The sequence below is a fragment of the Rissa tridactyla genome, chromosome W (assembly GCF_028500815.1).
Source record: "Rissa tridactyla isolate bRisTri1 chromosome W, bRisTri1.patW.cur.20221130, whole genome shotgun sequence".
Classification (NCBI taxonomy): Eukaryota; Metazoa; Chordata; class Aves; order Charadriiformes; family Laridae; genus Rissa; species Rissa tridactyla.
Window position 1 is genome coordinate 8,773,143 of NC_071496.1, and position 17,082 is coordinate 8,790,224.

Below are 17,082 nucleotides of genomic sequence, written 5' to 3' on the forward strand. Positions count from 1 at the left end.
GATATTAGGTTTGATAGGCATGACCTGCCCTTCATGAACCCATGCTGACTGGGCCTGATCACCCTGTTCTCCTGCATGTGCCGTGTAATGGCACTGAGGAGGATCTGTTCCATGACCTTCCCGGGCACTGAGGTCAGACTGACTGGCCTGTAGTTCCCCGGATCCTCCTTCCGGCCCTTCTTGTGGATGGGTGTCACATTTGCTAACCTCCAGTCAGCTGGGACCTCCCTGGTTGTCCAGGACTGCTCATAAATGATGCAAAGTGGCCTGGCGAGCACTTCCGCCAGCTCCTTCAGTACCCTTGGATGAATCCCATCCGGCCCCATAGATTTGTGCACCTCCAGGTGCTGAAGCAGGTCCCTCACCGTTTCCCTTTGGATTACAGGGGCTTCATTCTGCTCCCCATCCCTGTCTTCTAGCTCAGGGGTCTGGGTACTCAGGGAACAACTGGTCCTACTGCTGAAGACTGAGGCAAAGATGGCATTAAGTACCTCAGCCTTTTCCTCATCCTTGGTCACTATGTTGCCGGCCCCATCTACTAGAGGACAGAGATAATCCTTAGTCCTCTTCTTATTGCTAATATATTTATAGAAACTTTTTTTGTTGTCCTTGACAACAGAAGCCAGGTTTAGTTCTAGCTGGGCTTTGGCCCTCCTGATTTTTTCCCTACATAGCTTCACTACCTCTTTGTAGTCCTCTTGAGTGGCCTGCCCTTCCTTCCAGAGGCCATAGATCCTCTTTTTTTCCCTAAGTTGCAACACTAGGTCCATGTTTAGCCAGGCCAGTCTTTTTCCCCGACGGCTTGTCTTCTGGCACATGGGGACAGCCTGCTCCTGCGCCTTTAAGACTTCCTTCTTGAAAATCATCCAGGCTTCCTGGGCTCCTTTGCCCTGGAGGACTGCCTCCCAGGGGACTTTGTCAACCAGGATCCTGAAAAGCCCAAAGTCCGCCCTCCGGAAGTCCAAGGTAGCCGTTCTGCTGACCCCCCTCCTTGCTTCTCGCAGAATCGAAAACTCTGTCATTTCATGGTCACTGTTCCCAAGACGGCCTCCAACCTTCACATCCCCCACAAGACCTTCCCTGTTTACAAACAACAGATCCAGCAGGGCACCTTCCCTAGTTGGCTCTCTCACCAGCTGTGTCAGGAAGTTATCCCCAGTACATTCCAGGAACCTTTTAGACTGTTCCCTCCCTGCTGTATTGTATTCCCAGCAGATGTCCGGCAAATTGAAGTCCCCCACGAGGACAAGAGCTCGCGATCTTGAGACTTCTCCCAGCCGTTTATAGAATATTTCATCTGCCTCCTCATCCTGATTGGGCGGTCTATAACAGACTCCTACTACGATATCTGCCTTGTTAGCCCTGCCCCTGATTCTTACCCAGAAACACTCAGTCTCATTATCACCATCATTTAGTTCAACCTGGCTACAGCTGTTAAGGATAACAAAAAATGTTTCTATAAATTCATTAACAACAAAAGGAGGGTTACGGAAAATCCCCCTCCCTTATTGGATGCAGAGGGAAACATAGTCACAAAGGATGAGGAAAAGGCTGAGGTGCTCAACGCCTACTTTGCCTCAGTCTCTAGCAGTGGAACGAGCTGTTCCCTGGGCACCCAGCCGCTGAGCTAGGAGACAGGGAGGGGAAGCTGAACGAGGTCATCACAGTTAAAGAGGAAGTGATCAGTGACCTGCTACATCGCTTGGATGCACACAAGTCTATGGGACCGGATGGGTTACATCCAAGAGTGCTGAAAGAGTTGGCAGACGTGCTCGCCAAGCCACTTTCCACGATCTACCTGAAGTCATGGCTAACTGGGGAGGTCCCAATGGGCTGGAGGGTAGCAAATGTAGCACCCATCTACAAAAAAGGCAGAAAGGAGGATCCAGGAAACTATAGGCCTGTCAGTCTGACCTCGGGAGCAGGGAAGGTCATGGAGCAGATCATCTTGAGTGCCATTGCAAGCCATATAAGGGACAAACAGGGAATCAGGCCTAGTCAGCATGGGTTTAGGAAAGGCAGGTCCTGCCTGACGAGCCTGATCTCCTTCTATGACAAGATGACCCGATTATTGGATGAGGGAAAGGCTGTGGACATTGTCTACCTAGACTTTCGAAAAGCATTTGACACTGTCCCCCATAGAATTCTCATGGAAAAACTGGCTGCTCATGGCCTGGATGAGCATACGATCTGCTGGATCAAGCACTGGCTGGATGGGCGGTCCCAAAGAGTGGTGGTCAATGGAGTTAAATCCAGCTGGCGGCCGGTCACAAGGGGTGTCCCTCAGGGCTCAGTGTTGGGACCATTTCTGTTTAACATCTTTATTGATGACCTTGATAAGGACATAGAGTGTATCAACAGCAAGTCTGCAGATGACACGAAGCTAAGCGGGAGTGTTGATCTGCATGAGGATAGGGAGGCTCTACAGAGAGACTTGGATAGATTGGACCGATGGGCCAATGCTAACGGGATGAGCTTCCACAAGGCCAAGTGCCGGGTCCTGCACTTGGGCCACAACAACCCCATGCATCGCTACAGGCTTGGGGAAGTGTGGCTGGAGAGCTGCCTGGCAGAAAAGGACCTGGGGGTTCTAATTGACAAGCGGCTGAGCATGAGCCAGCAGTGTGCCCAGGTGGCCAAGAGGGCCAATGGCATCCTGGCTTGTATTAGAAATAGTGTGACCAGCAGAAGGAGGGAGGTGATTGTCCCCCTGTACTCAGCACTGGTGAGGCCACACCTTGAGTATTGCGTCCAGTTCTGGGCACCTCAATACGAGAGAGATCTCAAGGTGCTGGAGCGAGTGCAGAGGAGGGCAACGAAGGTGGTGAAGGGCCTGCAGAATAAATCTTATGAGGAGCGATGGAAGGAGCTGGGACTGTTTAGTTTGAGGAAGAGGAGGCTGAGGGGAGACCTCATCACTCTCTACAACTACTTGAAAGGACATTGTAGAGAGGTTGGTGCTGGTCTCTTCTCACGGGTAATTAGCGATAGAACAAGAGGGAATGGGTTCAAGCTGCAGCAGGGGAGGTTTAGGCCGGACATTAGGAAAAAATTCTTCCCAGAAAGAGTGGTCAGACACTGGAATATGCTGCCCAGGGAGGTGGTGGAGTCACCATCCCTGGATGTGTTTGAGACTCATTGAGATGTGGTGTTAAGGGATATGGTGTAAGGGAGACCTTTGTAGAGTGGAGTTGATGGTTGGACTCGATGATGCCAAGGGTCTTTTCCAACCTAAATGATTCTATGATTCTATGACTGCTGAGGGTTAAAGAACAGCAGGTGCCAATTGCTGCTGCCACAGTCCATAGACGACAGTATCGCACTAATCGAGACTCCCTAATTCCCATCCAGAACCTGATTAGTTGGCTAGAGACCCAAGGAGTGATCAGCAAGACTCACTCATCCTTTAACAGCCCTATATGGCCAGTGCAAAAATCTGATGGAGACTGGCGGCTAACAGTAGAAGGCCATTCATGGCCTGAATGAAGTCACACCACCATTGAGTGCTGCTGTGCCAGACACGCTAGAACTGCAGTATGAACTGGAGTCCAAGGCAGCCCAGTGCTATGCTACAATTGACATTGCTCATGCCTTTTTCTCTATTCCTTTAGCAGCAGAGTGCAGGCCACAGTTTGCTGTCACCTGGAGGGGCGTCCAGTACACCTGGAATCGACTGCCCCAGGGGTGGAAACACAGCCCTACTATTTGCCATGGACTGGTCCAGACTGCACTGGAGAAGGGTGGAGCTCCAGAACACCTGCAATACATTGATGACATCATTGTGTGGGGTAGTACAGCTACAAGAAGGTTTCAAGAAAGGTAAGAAGATAATCGAGATTCTTCTGAAAGCAGGTTTTGCTGTAAAAAGAGGTAAGGTCAAGGGACCTGCATGAGAGATCCAGTTCTTGGGAATTAAGTGGCAAGATGGTCATCGCCAGATCCCAATGGATGTGATTAACAAAATAACAGCTATGTCACCACCAACTAACAAAAAGGAAACACAAGCCTGCTTAGGTATTGTGGGTTTTTTGGAGAATGCACATTCCAGGTTATAGTCAGGTTGTGAAACCTCTTTATGAAGAGACTCGAAAGAAATATGAGTTTACGTGGGGTCCTGAACAATGACAGGCCTTTGAGCAAATTAAACAAGAGATTGTGCATGCAGTAGCCCTTGGACCAGTCTGAACAGGATGGGACATTAAAAATGTGCTCTACACCACAGCCCGGGGACAATGGTCCTACCTGGAGCCTATGGCAGAGAGCACCAGGGGAGACTCAAGGTCAACCCCTAGGATTCTGGAGTCGAGGCTATAAAGGCTCCGAGGCCAATTATACCCCAACTGAGAAAGAAATCCTGGCAGCATATGAAGGAGTCAGAGCTGCCTCAGGGGTAATTGGTACTGAAGCACAGCTCCTCCTGTTCAATCGGTAATCCACCGATTACCAGTGCTGGGCTGGATGTTCAAGGGTAAAGTTCCTTCTACTCATCATGCCACTGATGCTACCTGGAGTAAGTGGGTTGCCTTAATCACACAGCGAGCTCGAATAGGAAACCCCAATCATCCAGGAATTGTAGAAGTGATCACAAACTGGCCTGAAGGCACAGACTTCACAATGCCACCAGAGGAGGTGGTGACTCATGCTGAGGAAGCCCCACCATATAATGAACTCTCAGATAATGAGAAACAGTATGCTCTGTTCACTGATGGGTCTTGTCATATTGTAGGGAAACATCGAAAGTGGAAAGCTGCTGCGTGGAGTCCTACACAACAGGTCGCAGAAGCAACTGAAGGAGAAGGTGAATCGAGTCAATTTGCAGAGGTGAAAGCCATCCAGCTGGCCTTAGACATTGCTGAATGAGAAATGTGGCCAATACTCGATCTCTGTACTGACTCATGGATGGTGGCCAATGCTCTGTGGGGATGGTGTGGAATAATTACTAAATTGGCTAAAAATACAAAAGTACAGCATTGTTCACACATTAAGGAAAAGTATAAAATCAAGAGGCTTCTGAGGTAGAAAATAGCCGCAGCTGGCATGAAGAATACATCTGTGGTTCCCTGATAAGGATGCTTGTGAAGCTACATGAGGTACGGGGCAGGATGCAATTATTCCGCGGCTTTACCTTATGATGTATAGCAGATACGGGAATGGGATGATACCATGAAACAGATAAGCTGCCAATTAACTGCCCGCTCGATACTCGGAACCAACATTTTGTCAAATTTTGATGAAATGCTGTCCTTTGTGCGAACTTTGCTCATTATAATGTCATTATAATACCAAAACACACCTCCATCCCAAAGGCTACCTGCCTCCAAGGTGCGACCACTCCTCCTTGAGTCTGCACCCTGAATTTCTCATAAACTATACCTTTAATTGTGAAGCGAGAGAAATTTACACCAATCATGATAAAAGTATGTATGACTCGAGTCACTCAAACTCCACCTTGAAGATAACAAATAGTATAAAAATAGCCCGAGAGAGGGGGGATACCCAGGGAAGACACCATCGCAAAGAATTCCATCACTGACTTCCGGGATCAGTCGACGGGCTGAGCCTCTCTTCCCCCTCATAGGGACGCCTTTGGGTAAGACTTAGATTATACCAAGTGCTTCCTCAGGAAACTTAGAAATCTCTCTAGAGACTCTCTACCCTACATTTATAGCCAGGCTGTATCGTTTATAACTTTGTCGCGCGTTTTCTATATGTAACAATCCTTTCATTTGCACATGCTTTGCAGACAGTGTATTTATCACTGGCAATCCTAAGAACCTGTATATCTGTTGTTCAAATAAACTGCACTGTTTAAGTAGCTAGTCGTTTCGGTTTCTCACTGAACGCGACCAAAGACTGGAGAGTGGCCGTGCTAGTTCATGAGCATGACTAGACTGAAGGTGCAGTCCACTATTAGTGTATCCAAATCGTAACAGTTTAATGCATATTAAACGCGACTGGACTGATAGTGCTGAATTGGGCATCACTCAGAATTTAAACCTAGCCGCACCTGGCCTCCCACCTCGGTGAGGGGTGTTAGAATGCAAGGGGGTTTATCTTCTGCCAAAACCGCTTGGCCCCTTTCATGCAACAGATTTGGAGTGGGAACATAAAGGTGAACTGTTTTTAGCTCCATGGGCCCATGACACTTCAGGTCACCAAGGAAGGGATGCAACATATAAATGGCCCATGACCAAGGGGTGGATTTAACCATGGACACTATTGTGCAGGTTATCCATGACTGTGAAACATGCGCCGAAATCAAGTAAGCTAAAAGGTTAAAACCTTTGTGGTATGGAGGGATGATGGCTGAAATATAAACATGGGGAGGCCTGGAAAACTGACTACATCACACTCCCTCAAACCCACCAGGGTAAGTGCTATCTGCTTGCTATGGTGGAAGGAAGCACCGGATGGTTGGGAACCTACGCCGTGCCCCATTCTACTGCCTGGAATACCATCCTGGGCCTTGAAAGGCAAGGCTTGTGGCGACATGGTACTCCAGAAAGAATGGAGTCAGACAATGGGACTCATTTCAAAAACAATCTTACAAGTACTTGGACAAAAGAACATGGCATTGAGTGGGTATAGCAGATCCCCTGTCATGCACCAGCTTCTGGGAAAATAGAGTGATACAATGGATTGTTAAAAACCACCCTGAAATCAATGGGGGGTGGAACCTTTAAAAACTGGGACAAGCATTTAGCACAAGCTACCTGGTTAGTTAACACCAGGGGATCCATCAATCGAGCTGGTCCTGCTCAGTCAGACCTTTTACATGCAGTAGAAGGGGATAAAGTCCCTGTGGTGCATGGAAGGAATATGCTGGGGAAAACTGTTTGGGTTTTTCCTGCCTCAGGCAAAGGCAAACCCATTTGTGGGACTGTTTTTGCTCAAGGACCTGGATGTACTTGGTGGGTGATGCTGGAGAATGGAGAAGCTCAATGTGTGCCTCAAGGAAATTTGACCCTGGGCGAGACTCAATCCTGCGTCTATAATAGATGAAGTTCTATAATTATGAACTAAGTGGACTTAATGAATTTTTGTGTATAGTGATAAATGATAAGGTACTGATCTGTGTGTATATACATTTATATCTGTACATGCGTGATGGATAAGATTAGTGATCTGAGCAAGGTGCTAATGGTATGGACTAAGGGGCAGAATGTCCTGGTTCGGGGTGGAGCAGAGCCCACTTTCTGTTCAGGGAGAGAGGCTCTTGCTCACACTTGTTGCTGTGGCAACCAGGGTCAGCTGACCTGGTTGTTTACCCCATGGAGGGGTCACACCTGTGGGGAGGAGTGGACAGGTCAGGTGACCCAAACTGACCAATTGGGTATTCCAGCCCATCTGCCATGCTCAGCATAGAAGCTGAGGGAGCAAAGGGTTAGGTGCTTCTTCAATGGCTGATGTTTGAGGAGGATTCTGTGAGTTTGCATACCTTCTATCCCCATCAGCGTGTTCTGGAATCCAGTTCCCATTTGTCAGTGAGTCCAGTCTATAACTTTCCCAGTGCCTACCAGTGACATCTCACTGGAAGGTTGATATGGTTTTGTATATATTTTATCTATTTCATTATTTCTTTTTTTATTTTATTATTAATATTTCATTGAATTAGTTTAGGTTTTTTTAACCTCATAACTCTCTCTATCTCCTTGGAGTGAGAGGTGGGGGAGAGCATCTGTTGTCTTGTCGTTTGCCAACCCAGACCAAACCATGACAGGATATTGTGGAGCTGGCTGGAACCAGCTGTGTCCAGTAGGGGGCAGACCCTGAACTCTCCTCAAAGAGGCCACCCCTGCAGCCTCCACCACTGGTATCAAAACCTTTCCACACTTATTAATTTAGCTGATACCTCTTATTTTAACAAAGCATGTTTTATATTTATTTTTAAAATATTTTGAATAAAATTTTAAGGATATATTTTGTATTTTTCCACCATTAAGACAGGAGTTTATTTAAGTTCAAAAATGCATAACAAAAAAGTGGTTAACCCCCCCCCCCCCAAGTTATCAAAAAGATTTTTCCAAGAATAATTCCTAAGAAAGTCATACAAAATACAAGGACTAATGTTACTGATTCAGCAGGTGGCAGTCTTCTCTCCAAATCTGAAGTGAGCAAACATTTTAGAATCCTCAAGGAATACTTTACTCTTAGAGGTAACATGACAAATCTGACTATCATCAGAGTAACAACAGAGTTATAAACCATTTTCCTGGTTTCAGCTGGGATAGAGTTAACTTTCTTACTAGCAGCTGGTATAGTGCTGTGTTTTGGATGTAGGATGAGAATAATGTTGATAATACACTAATGTTTTTAGTTGTTGCTAAACAGTCAAGGCCTTTTCTGCTCTTCATACCACCCTGCCAGTAAGTAGGCTGGGAGCGCACAAGAAGATGGGAGGAGACATGGCTGGGACAGCTGACCCCAACTGACCAAAGGGAGATTCCATACCATATGAAGCTGACCTAGAGCTTATGGGTCAGGATTAAAGGGAGGGCAGGGACAGGTGACATTACATTGGGGGTCTGTTGAAGACTACCCAACCAGGAAGACCGAGCAGATGAGGCCCTCTATAAACAGATAGGAGAAACCTCACATTCACAAGCCACAGTTGTCAACTGTACCAATTAAGTTCATAACAGATGATCTATTAATCAGGAAATGCCTAACTTCCTGGTCTAATCAAGCTAATGGAATTATTCCTTCAAGGCTGGAACCTAATCTCAAAGGATACTAAAGCATTAAAATATGTGGGCTAGGATCAACTCTTCAAGGAAATTGTAGCAGCTTGGCCAAAGGAAAAATTCTGGAGCAGAGCAGCTTCTTCTGTTTCAAAAATTTGGATACCGCATCTGAATACCCTTTTTTTTTTAACCCTCATAAGGAAATGTCGTGGTTTTGGCCAAATTGGCCAATGGCCAGTGACAGATGCTCTCCCCCAGCTTCTCGTGCATGGAGAGGAGGAGGAGAGATAAAGAGATTTATGAGTTTAGAAGAAACTAAACTACTTTAATGAAATATTAATAATAAAATAAAAAGAAAAATAATGAAATAGATACAGTATGTACAAAACCATATTAAGCTCCCAGGATGACATCACCAGCAGGCACTGGGGAAGTCCCAGGCTGGACTCAGCAACAGGTGGGAATCGGGTTCCAGAGCTGGAATCAGGAACACATGGATCAGGATCAAAGGCAGATGAACAGACAGGGTCCTCCTCGGACGTCAGCCATTGAAGGAAGAGAGAGTTGACCCTTTGATCCCTCAGCTTTTATACTGAGCATGGAGCAGATGGGATGGAATACCCTGTTGGTCAATTTTTGGTCACCTGTCCTGTCCACTCCTCCCTGCAGGTGGGACCCCTCTACGCTTTTCCGTTTCCAACCCTCCAATGGGGCAACTAATGAAATTAGCTGACCTTGGTTGTTATAGCAATAAGTATAAGCAAGAGCCTTGCTGCATACCATTCCTTGTCACTAACTGTCTTATCACTCTGAATGAACCGTTTCAGACACAACATGCTGTTAATTTCATAGAGTTAGAAGAGGCTTATCTAAGAAGTAAAATTACAAAACAGAAAGTTGGTTCTGTTTTACCTCAAACCAGGACAGGAAATGACGTGCTTTACATGAAATCTAGTTGTGCTGGCCTCTTGCCATTTTGCCAATTGTACAATAACTACATATTTAGGGATGAAACAGCTGTTGAGTTACTTCTATCAATTACTTCACGCCATGTCTCTAGAAAGGAAGTAATTTGCAGACCAAGAGACTAGAGCTATAGTTAATAAACTAGAGGTCTCTGCAATCCAGAGATCCAGGGAAAGGCTAGTTGAACATGAGGTCCTACATTTTAGAGATGAAGGCAACAAAGCTCTGAAGGCTGTACTCAACAGGGACCACAAAGACATGGAAACCACAGTGCATCTTGTAAGTGAGAAAGACCAGCAGAGGGCTTCTGGAACTTACTGATCTGTGAATCAGTTCTATGAAATTTAAACTAGACACAGTGCATCACAAAAATGTATAAATGCTTCAGACAACCATCTCTAAGTTATCTAACATCAGAGTGATTTCATGATATCCAACTTAAATTTTCTTTTTCTTAATTTTGTTCCATTAATTTTAATAATTTTCCCTGGTAGAACTTTAAGGAAGGGATCTTAATCTGTCATTTATACTCTTTTGATATCACAGACAGCTCTATTGCTCAGATTATATATGCTTATTTCTTTTATGCTCCAATAGTCAGTTTTAAAGCTACTACTCTGAATTATTTCATCTTTTAAAAAAATCCACCCAAACTGTTCTGGCAGCTACAGACTGAGCTACTGGCATGGCCCAGCCGGCCATGCTCTTTCTGGAGTGACCAAAACAATATCAATTTCCTCCTATGCCACTTGGATATCTCCTAAAATTGAAGCATTCTCACAACTAATTCACTGCAATAGGGCAGTTGTTTCTCAACAGGCATAAGTCAGAAAAGTACAGACAGACGGAAAATCATAACTTTCATAATATCATAAATTATTTGTCTAGAAGACTTTTTTTGGACTTATCTCAACTGTTGTTCTCTCATTTTCATCTTGTATCCCAATAATAATTTTCTAAAAAGTACAGCTGACTCACAGGGGGTAGAGAGGGGGAATAGAGCTATTATTTTGTGGTTTACAGCCCACAAGTGCTGCTTTTACCGCTTGCCATTTGACTTGTGGCTTAGATTATTTCCTCCAAGTTGTATTAGTATATGGTTTTCTCAACATGAGCCACATTTTATGACTTTCAGATCAAATATCAGATTTTTTCCAGGTTTCTCTGTATTAGTGGTAACTGCTTTTTGTTCCAACGTATAAGCATTTACAAACATTATCAGCATAGTCTTTGACCCTCTGCATTGCTAATGAATAGGATAAACAAGCTTACAGCTCTCTGTGAAACCTAACAGACAACTCATACCAATACAAACCATTATTAATTACCTCTACCTCATACTCATCATCTTCTGGCTAGTCTCAGTCTGAATTTGAAAGCTGTGATATGTTTTCAGATTGTATTAGCTCAGATCCAACATTTTCTCTATAGTCCAAGTTTTAATTATCTTTAAGAGAAACATGTCAAGGCACTATACTGAATATTTTCATGAAATTCAAATGACAGAAGTTAAACTATCAACTACTCATTTTGGAAATTGTCATAGTTTGTGCTGGGTTGGACAATGACAAGATGACAGATGCCCTCCCCCACCTCTCACTACAAGGAGAGGAAGAAGAGAGATAAAGAGAGTTATGAATTTAGAAAAAAAAATTACATTAATGAAATATTAATTATAAAATAATTTTTAAAAAATAATGAAATTGGTACAATAGCTATAAATATATACCTGATCAAGTTCCCAGGAAGATGTCACTGTCAGACACTAGCAAAGTTACAAGTGGAAAATGGAAGACACTGACTGGGATCAAAGGTAGATGAGCTAACAGGGTCCTCCTCAGACATCAGTCACTAAAGAAAGAGCCCACAGAAGAAAGCCAAAGAGCTAACCTGATGCCTTTGCTCCCTCAGCTTTTATGCTGAGCAGGGCAGATGGGAGGGAATGGAATACCCGATTGGTCAGCTTGGGTCACCTGACCTGTCCACTCCTCCCCACAGGTGCGACCCCTCCATGGGGTAAACAACCAGGTCAGCTGACCCTGGTTGCCACAGCAACAAGTGTGAGCAAGAGCCTCTCTCCCTGAACAGAAAGTGGGCTCTGCTCCACCCCGAACCAGGACACAAGTATATCCTAAAATCAAAATGAGGATATATAAATACCTGCACAGGGTATTATTTATGTGACAGCTGTTTTCTAAAAGCCAAGACTGTATTCTCCATGTTTTTCTCTTTTTTCTCTTATTTTTATGTTGCTTTACTAAAAGAAAAAAATAGTCAAAGACATACTTTAATATAAACATAAATTGATACTACCACAATTTTTAACCCTTCTACCTAGCTGTTATGTGAATTTTTCATGATATCTACCTAAACAACCCTCCTGTTCTCTTCCTTCCCTCTCCCACCTCCAAAATATCATCATTAGCATATCACTATTATCTTTTGGAGCAGTGTGGTGGGTTAACCTTGGCTGGCTGTCAGATGCCTAACAAACCACTCTCTCACTTCCCCTCCTCAACAGGACAGGGGGAGAAAATAAGATGAAAAAGCTCATGGGTCGAGATGAGAACAGGGAGATCACTTACCAATTATCATCATGGGCAAAACAGACTCAACTTGGGGAAAATTAATTTAATTTATTGCCAGTTAAAAATAGAGTGGGATGGTGAGAAACAAAGACAAAACTAAAACCACCTTCCCCCTACCACACCCCTTCTTCCAGGCTCAACTTCACCCCTGTGTTCCTGACTCTTCTACTTCTTTCATCCATCTCCTGAGTGGTGCAGGGGAGATGGGGAAAGGGGGTTGGTGTCAGTTCATAACACTTCATCTCTGCCACTCCTTCCTCAAAATTTTCCCCTGCTCCAGCGTGGGGGCTCTCCCACAGGATACAGTCCTTCACAAACTGCTCCAGCATGGGTCTTTTCCATGCAGTACAGTCTTTCAGGAAAACACTGCTCCAGCATTGGCTTCTCTCCATGGGCCACAATTCCTGCCAGGAGCCTTCTCAAGTGTGGGCTCTCCAGAGACTGCAGCTTCCTTCATGGCATATCTACCTGCTGCAGCATGAGGTCCTGCACAGGCTCTGGCATGGTACTCCATGGGCTGCAGGGTGGACAGGTGGACAACCTGCTTTTCCATGGTCTTCTCCAGGGGCTTATACAGTTTTGGCTGGGATAGAGTTAAATTTCTCCATAGTAGCTTGAATGGGGCTATGTTTTGGATTTGTTCTGAAAACAGTGTTGCTAATACAGGGATGTTTCAGTTATTGCTGAGCAGCGCTTACACAGAGTCAAGGCCTTTTCTGCTGCTCACCCCACCCCACCAGCGAGCAGGCTGGGGGTGCACAAGAAGCTGGGAGGGGACACAGCCGGGACAGCTGACCCCAACTGACCAAAGGGATATTCCAGACCATATGACGTCATGCTCAGCAATAAAAGCTGGGGGAAGAAGAAGAAAGGGGGTGACGTTTGGAGTGATGGCATTTGTCTTCTCAATGTTAGGCATGATGGAGCGCTGCTTTCCTGGAGATGGCTGAACACCTGCCTGCCGATGGGAAGCAGGGAATTAATTCCTTGTTTTGCTTTGCTTGTGTGCATGGCTTTTGCTTTACCTATTAAACTGTCTTTATCTCAACCCACAAGTTTTGACACTTTTACCCTTCCAATTTTCTCCCCCACCCCTCTGTGGGGGAGTGAGTGAGCGGCTGTGCGGGCCTTAGCTGCCTACTGAGGTTAAACTATGACAGGGCTGCAGGGGAATCTCTGCTCCGGCGCCTGGAGCACCTACTACACAGAATCACAGAATGGTTTGGGTTGGAAGGGACCTTAAAGGTCATCTAGTTCCAACCCCCCCAGCCATGGGCAGGGACACCTCCCACTAGACCAGGCTGCTCAAAGCCTCATCCAGCCTGGCCTTGAACACTTCCAGGGATGGGGCATCCACAACTTCCCTGGGTAACCTGTTCCAGTGCCTCACCACCCTCACAGTAAAGAATTTCTTCCTAATATCTAATCTAAATCTCCCCTCTTTCAGTTTGAGGCCGTTACCCCGTGTCCTACCATAACACTCCCTGATAAAGAGTCCCTCCCCATCCTTCCTGTAGGCCCCCTTTAGGCACTGGAAGGCTGCTATAAGGTCTCCCCGGAGCCTTCTCTTCTCCAGGCTGAACAACCCCAACTGTCTCAGCCTGTCCTCATAGGAGAGGTGCTCCAGCCCTCTGATCATCTTCGTGGCCCTCCGCTGGACCTGTTCCAACAGGTCCATGTCCTTCTTGTGCTGAGGACTCCAGAGCTGGACGCAGGACTCCAGGTGGGGTCTCACGAGAGCAGAGTAGAGGGGCAGAATCACCTCCCTCGATCTGCTGGCCACGCTTCTTTTGATGCAGCCCAGGATGTGGTTGGCTTTCTGGGCTGCAAGTGCGCATTGCCTGCTCATGTTGAGCTTCTCATCCACCAGTACCCCCAAGTCCTTCTCCTCAGGGCTGCTCTCAAGCCATCCTCTGCCCAACCTGTATTTGTGCCTGGGATTGCCATGACCCAGGTGCAGAACCTTGCACTTGGCCTGGTTGAACTTCATGAGGTTCACACAGGCCCACCTCTCAGGCCTGTCCAGGTCCCTCTGGATGAAATCCCTTCCCTCCATTGTGTTGACCGTGCCACACAGCTTGGTGTCATCGGCAAACTTGCTGAGGGTGCACTCAATCCCACTGTCCATGTCGCCAACAAAGATGTTAAACAGCACTGGTCCCAGTACTGACCCCTGAGGAACGCCACTCGTCACCGGTTTCCATGTGGACATTGAGCCGTTGACTGCAACCCTTTGAGTGCGGCCATCTAGCCAGTTCCTTTTCCACTGAGTGGTCCATCCATCAAATCCATGCCTTTCCAATTTAGAGACCAGGATGTCATGTTGGACAGTGTCAAATGCTTTGCATAAGTCCAGGTACTACCCCTCCTTCTTCACTGACCTTGGTGTCTGTGGTAGGTTGACCCTGGCTGGACACCATGTGCCAACCAAAGCTGCTCTAACACTCCTCCTCAGCTGGACAGGGGGAGAGAAAATATAATAAAAGGCTCATGGGTCGAGATAAGGTCAGGGAGATCACTCAGCAATTACTGTCATGGGTAAAACAGACTTGACTCGGGGAAATTAATTTAATTTTTTGCCAATTAGAAGTCAGAGTAGTGTAATGAGAAATAAACTCCAAATTTTAAAACACCTTTCCCCAACCCCTCCCTTCTTCCCAGGCTCAACTTCACTCCCAATTTCTCTACCTCCTCCTCCCAAGCAGTGCGGGGGATGGGGAATGTGGATTGTGGTCAGTTCATCACATGTTGTCTCTGACGCTCCTTCCTCCTCAGGGGGAGGACTCCTCACACTCTTCCCCTGCTCCAGTGTGGGGTCCCACCCACGGGAGACAGTTCTCCACAAACTTCTCCAACATGAGTCCTTCCCACGGGCTGCAGTTCTTCATGAACTGCTCCAGCATGGGTCCTTTCCACAGGGTGCAGTCCTTCAGGAACAGACTGCTCCAGCATGGGTCCCCCTCGGGGTCTCAAGTCCTGCCAGCAAACCTGCTCCTGCGTGGGCGCCTCTCTCTCCACAGGGTCACAGGTCCTGCCAGGAGCCTGCTCCAGCACGAGCTCTCCATGGGGTCACAGCCTCCTTCGGGCATCCACCTGCTCCAGCATGGGGTCCTCCACAGGTTGCAGGTGGATATCTGCTCCACTGTTAACCTTCACGGTCTGCAGGGGACATCCTGCCTCACCATGGTCTTCACCAGGGGCTGCAGGGGAATCTCTGCTCTGGCTCCTGGAGTACCTCCTCCCCTTCCTTCTTCACTGACCTTGGTTTCTACATAGTTGTTTCTCTCACTCCTCTCTCCTGATTGCTGTCATGCAGTTGGGGTTTTTTTGTTTTTTCTTAACTATGTTATCACAGAGGTGCCACCACTGTTGCTGATTGGCTCGGCCTTGGCAGCTGTGGGTCCATCTTGGAGCTGGCTGACATTGGCTTTATTGGACATAGAGGAAGCTTCTAGCAGCTTCTCACAGAAGCCACCCCTGTAGTCCCCCACTACCAAAACCTTGCCATGCAAACCCAATACAGTGTCTGCAGGGTTGTTTCACATTTTTTTTTCTCGCTCCTCTCTCTCACAGCTGCTGCACAATGCTTTCACCCCTTTCTTAAATATGTTATCACAGTGGCACCACCAGCTTCACTGACTGGCTCAACTTTGACCAGTGGCAGGTCTGTCTCAGAGCTGGCTAGAACTGGCTCTATCTGACATGGGAGCATCTCCTGATCTCTTCTCACATAGGCCACGTCTGCAGGCCCTCCACTACCAAAACTTTGCCATGTAAACCCAATACAAGAAGTATCATTTGAAGCAGCAAATTATCCTAGTACAACATTCTGCCTTTTTTTTTCTCACTTCTGCTCAGTACTCAGTTATTATTATTATCTTAAATATCCTAATCAAAGACAAATTTATTAAAAACAATATAGTGAAAAGACTTCAATATGTTTGGTACACAGGTGTTTTTGTATTCCAGAACAAATATAATATACTAAAGAGATATCATTTACTTCAATCTTCAAAAGATATATACAAGTCTTTAAAAGACTATGAAAAATACTAACTATTGTGTGACAGTAAAAATTCTACTAGCAGTTAAAAAGTGTTTAAGAAACAGGACCTAAATGGTTATAGTCATAATTGATTCTCCAGATGAAAAGAAGTGAAGCAGTTAGAAGCATGGTAAGACTATATATGGAGATTAACAATGCTTAAGAGAATGAGAACTGCAAGTATATGACAGTAGGATGTAAAATACTTGACTGCTGTGTATTTAGGATGGCTCCATTATTCACAATTGGGGGTGTCAACAATAAGTTAGTAGATCATCAAAAAGGAGCACCATCGATGCATTCTCATGCATATTTATTAGAGAAAATAGGGGAATCTTTCTCATTGTAGTAGCAAATCAGAGAACAGGGGGTAACAAATCATAGAAAAAGTAATTATACTAAGGCATGTAAAATGACATAGCAAACTGGCTTTTGCAGGATCAGAAATCTATGCTGATCAACATAAACTGATACTCAAGGTTATCACTGCTTTTTATTTTAAACCGACATATTTATTTCATTTGCACATGCTTGAAAGTTATGGAAGAAAAAAAAAAGAAGGGGAAAACATACCTCTGATAAAAATGTCTGGGCTGATTTCTGTGCTCCTACATGGAGCATATATTCATATACGTACAGTGCTAATCTGAAAAATAAACAAGACAATATTTAGTATTGTGCATTTGTTTTCTCCTCTTTTTAGAAACAAAGGACTTTAGAAATCACTGTTGCACACTGTTTCCTTTCAGAAACCATTATGCACCAAGCATGTCAAATCTATTATCTATAATGAACTTTT

The 17,082-nt window shown here is 45.6% G+C and overlaps 1 protein-coding gene across 1 annotated transcript in view; it reads right to left on the bottom strand.

Annotated features, from left to right (window-relative positions):
- The window catches only part of LOC128901883 (single-stranded DNA-binding protein 2-like), a 149,479-nt gene that overhangs the window by 100,436 nt on the left and 31,961 nt on the right, over positions 1-17,082 (bottom strand). Inside the window, exon 2 of the mRNA XM_054184036.1 lies at positions 16,857-16,929. Coding sequence (XP_054040011.1) covers positions 16,857-16,929 — 73 coding nt within the window. The remainder of the gene's footprint in view (positions 1-16,856; positions 16,930-17,082) is intronic.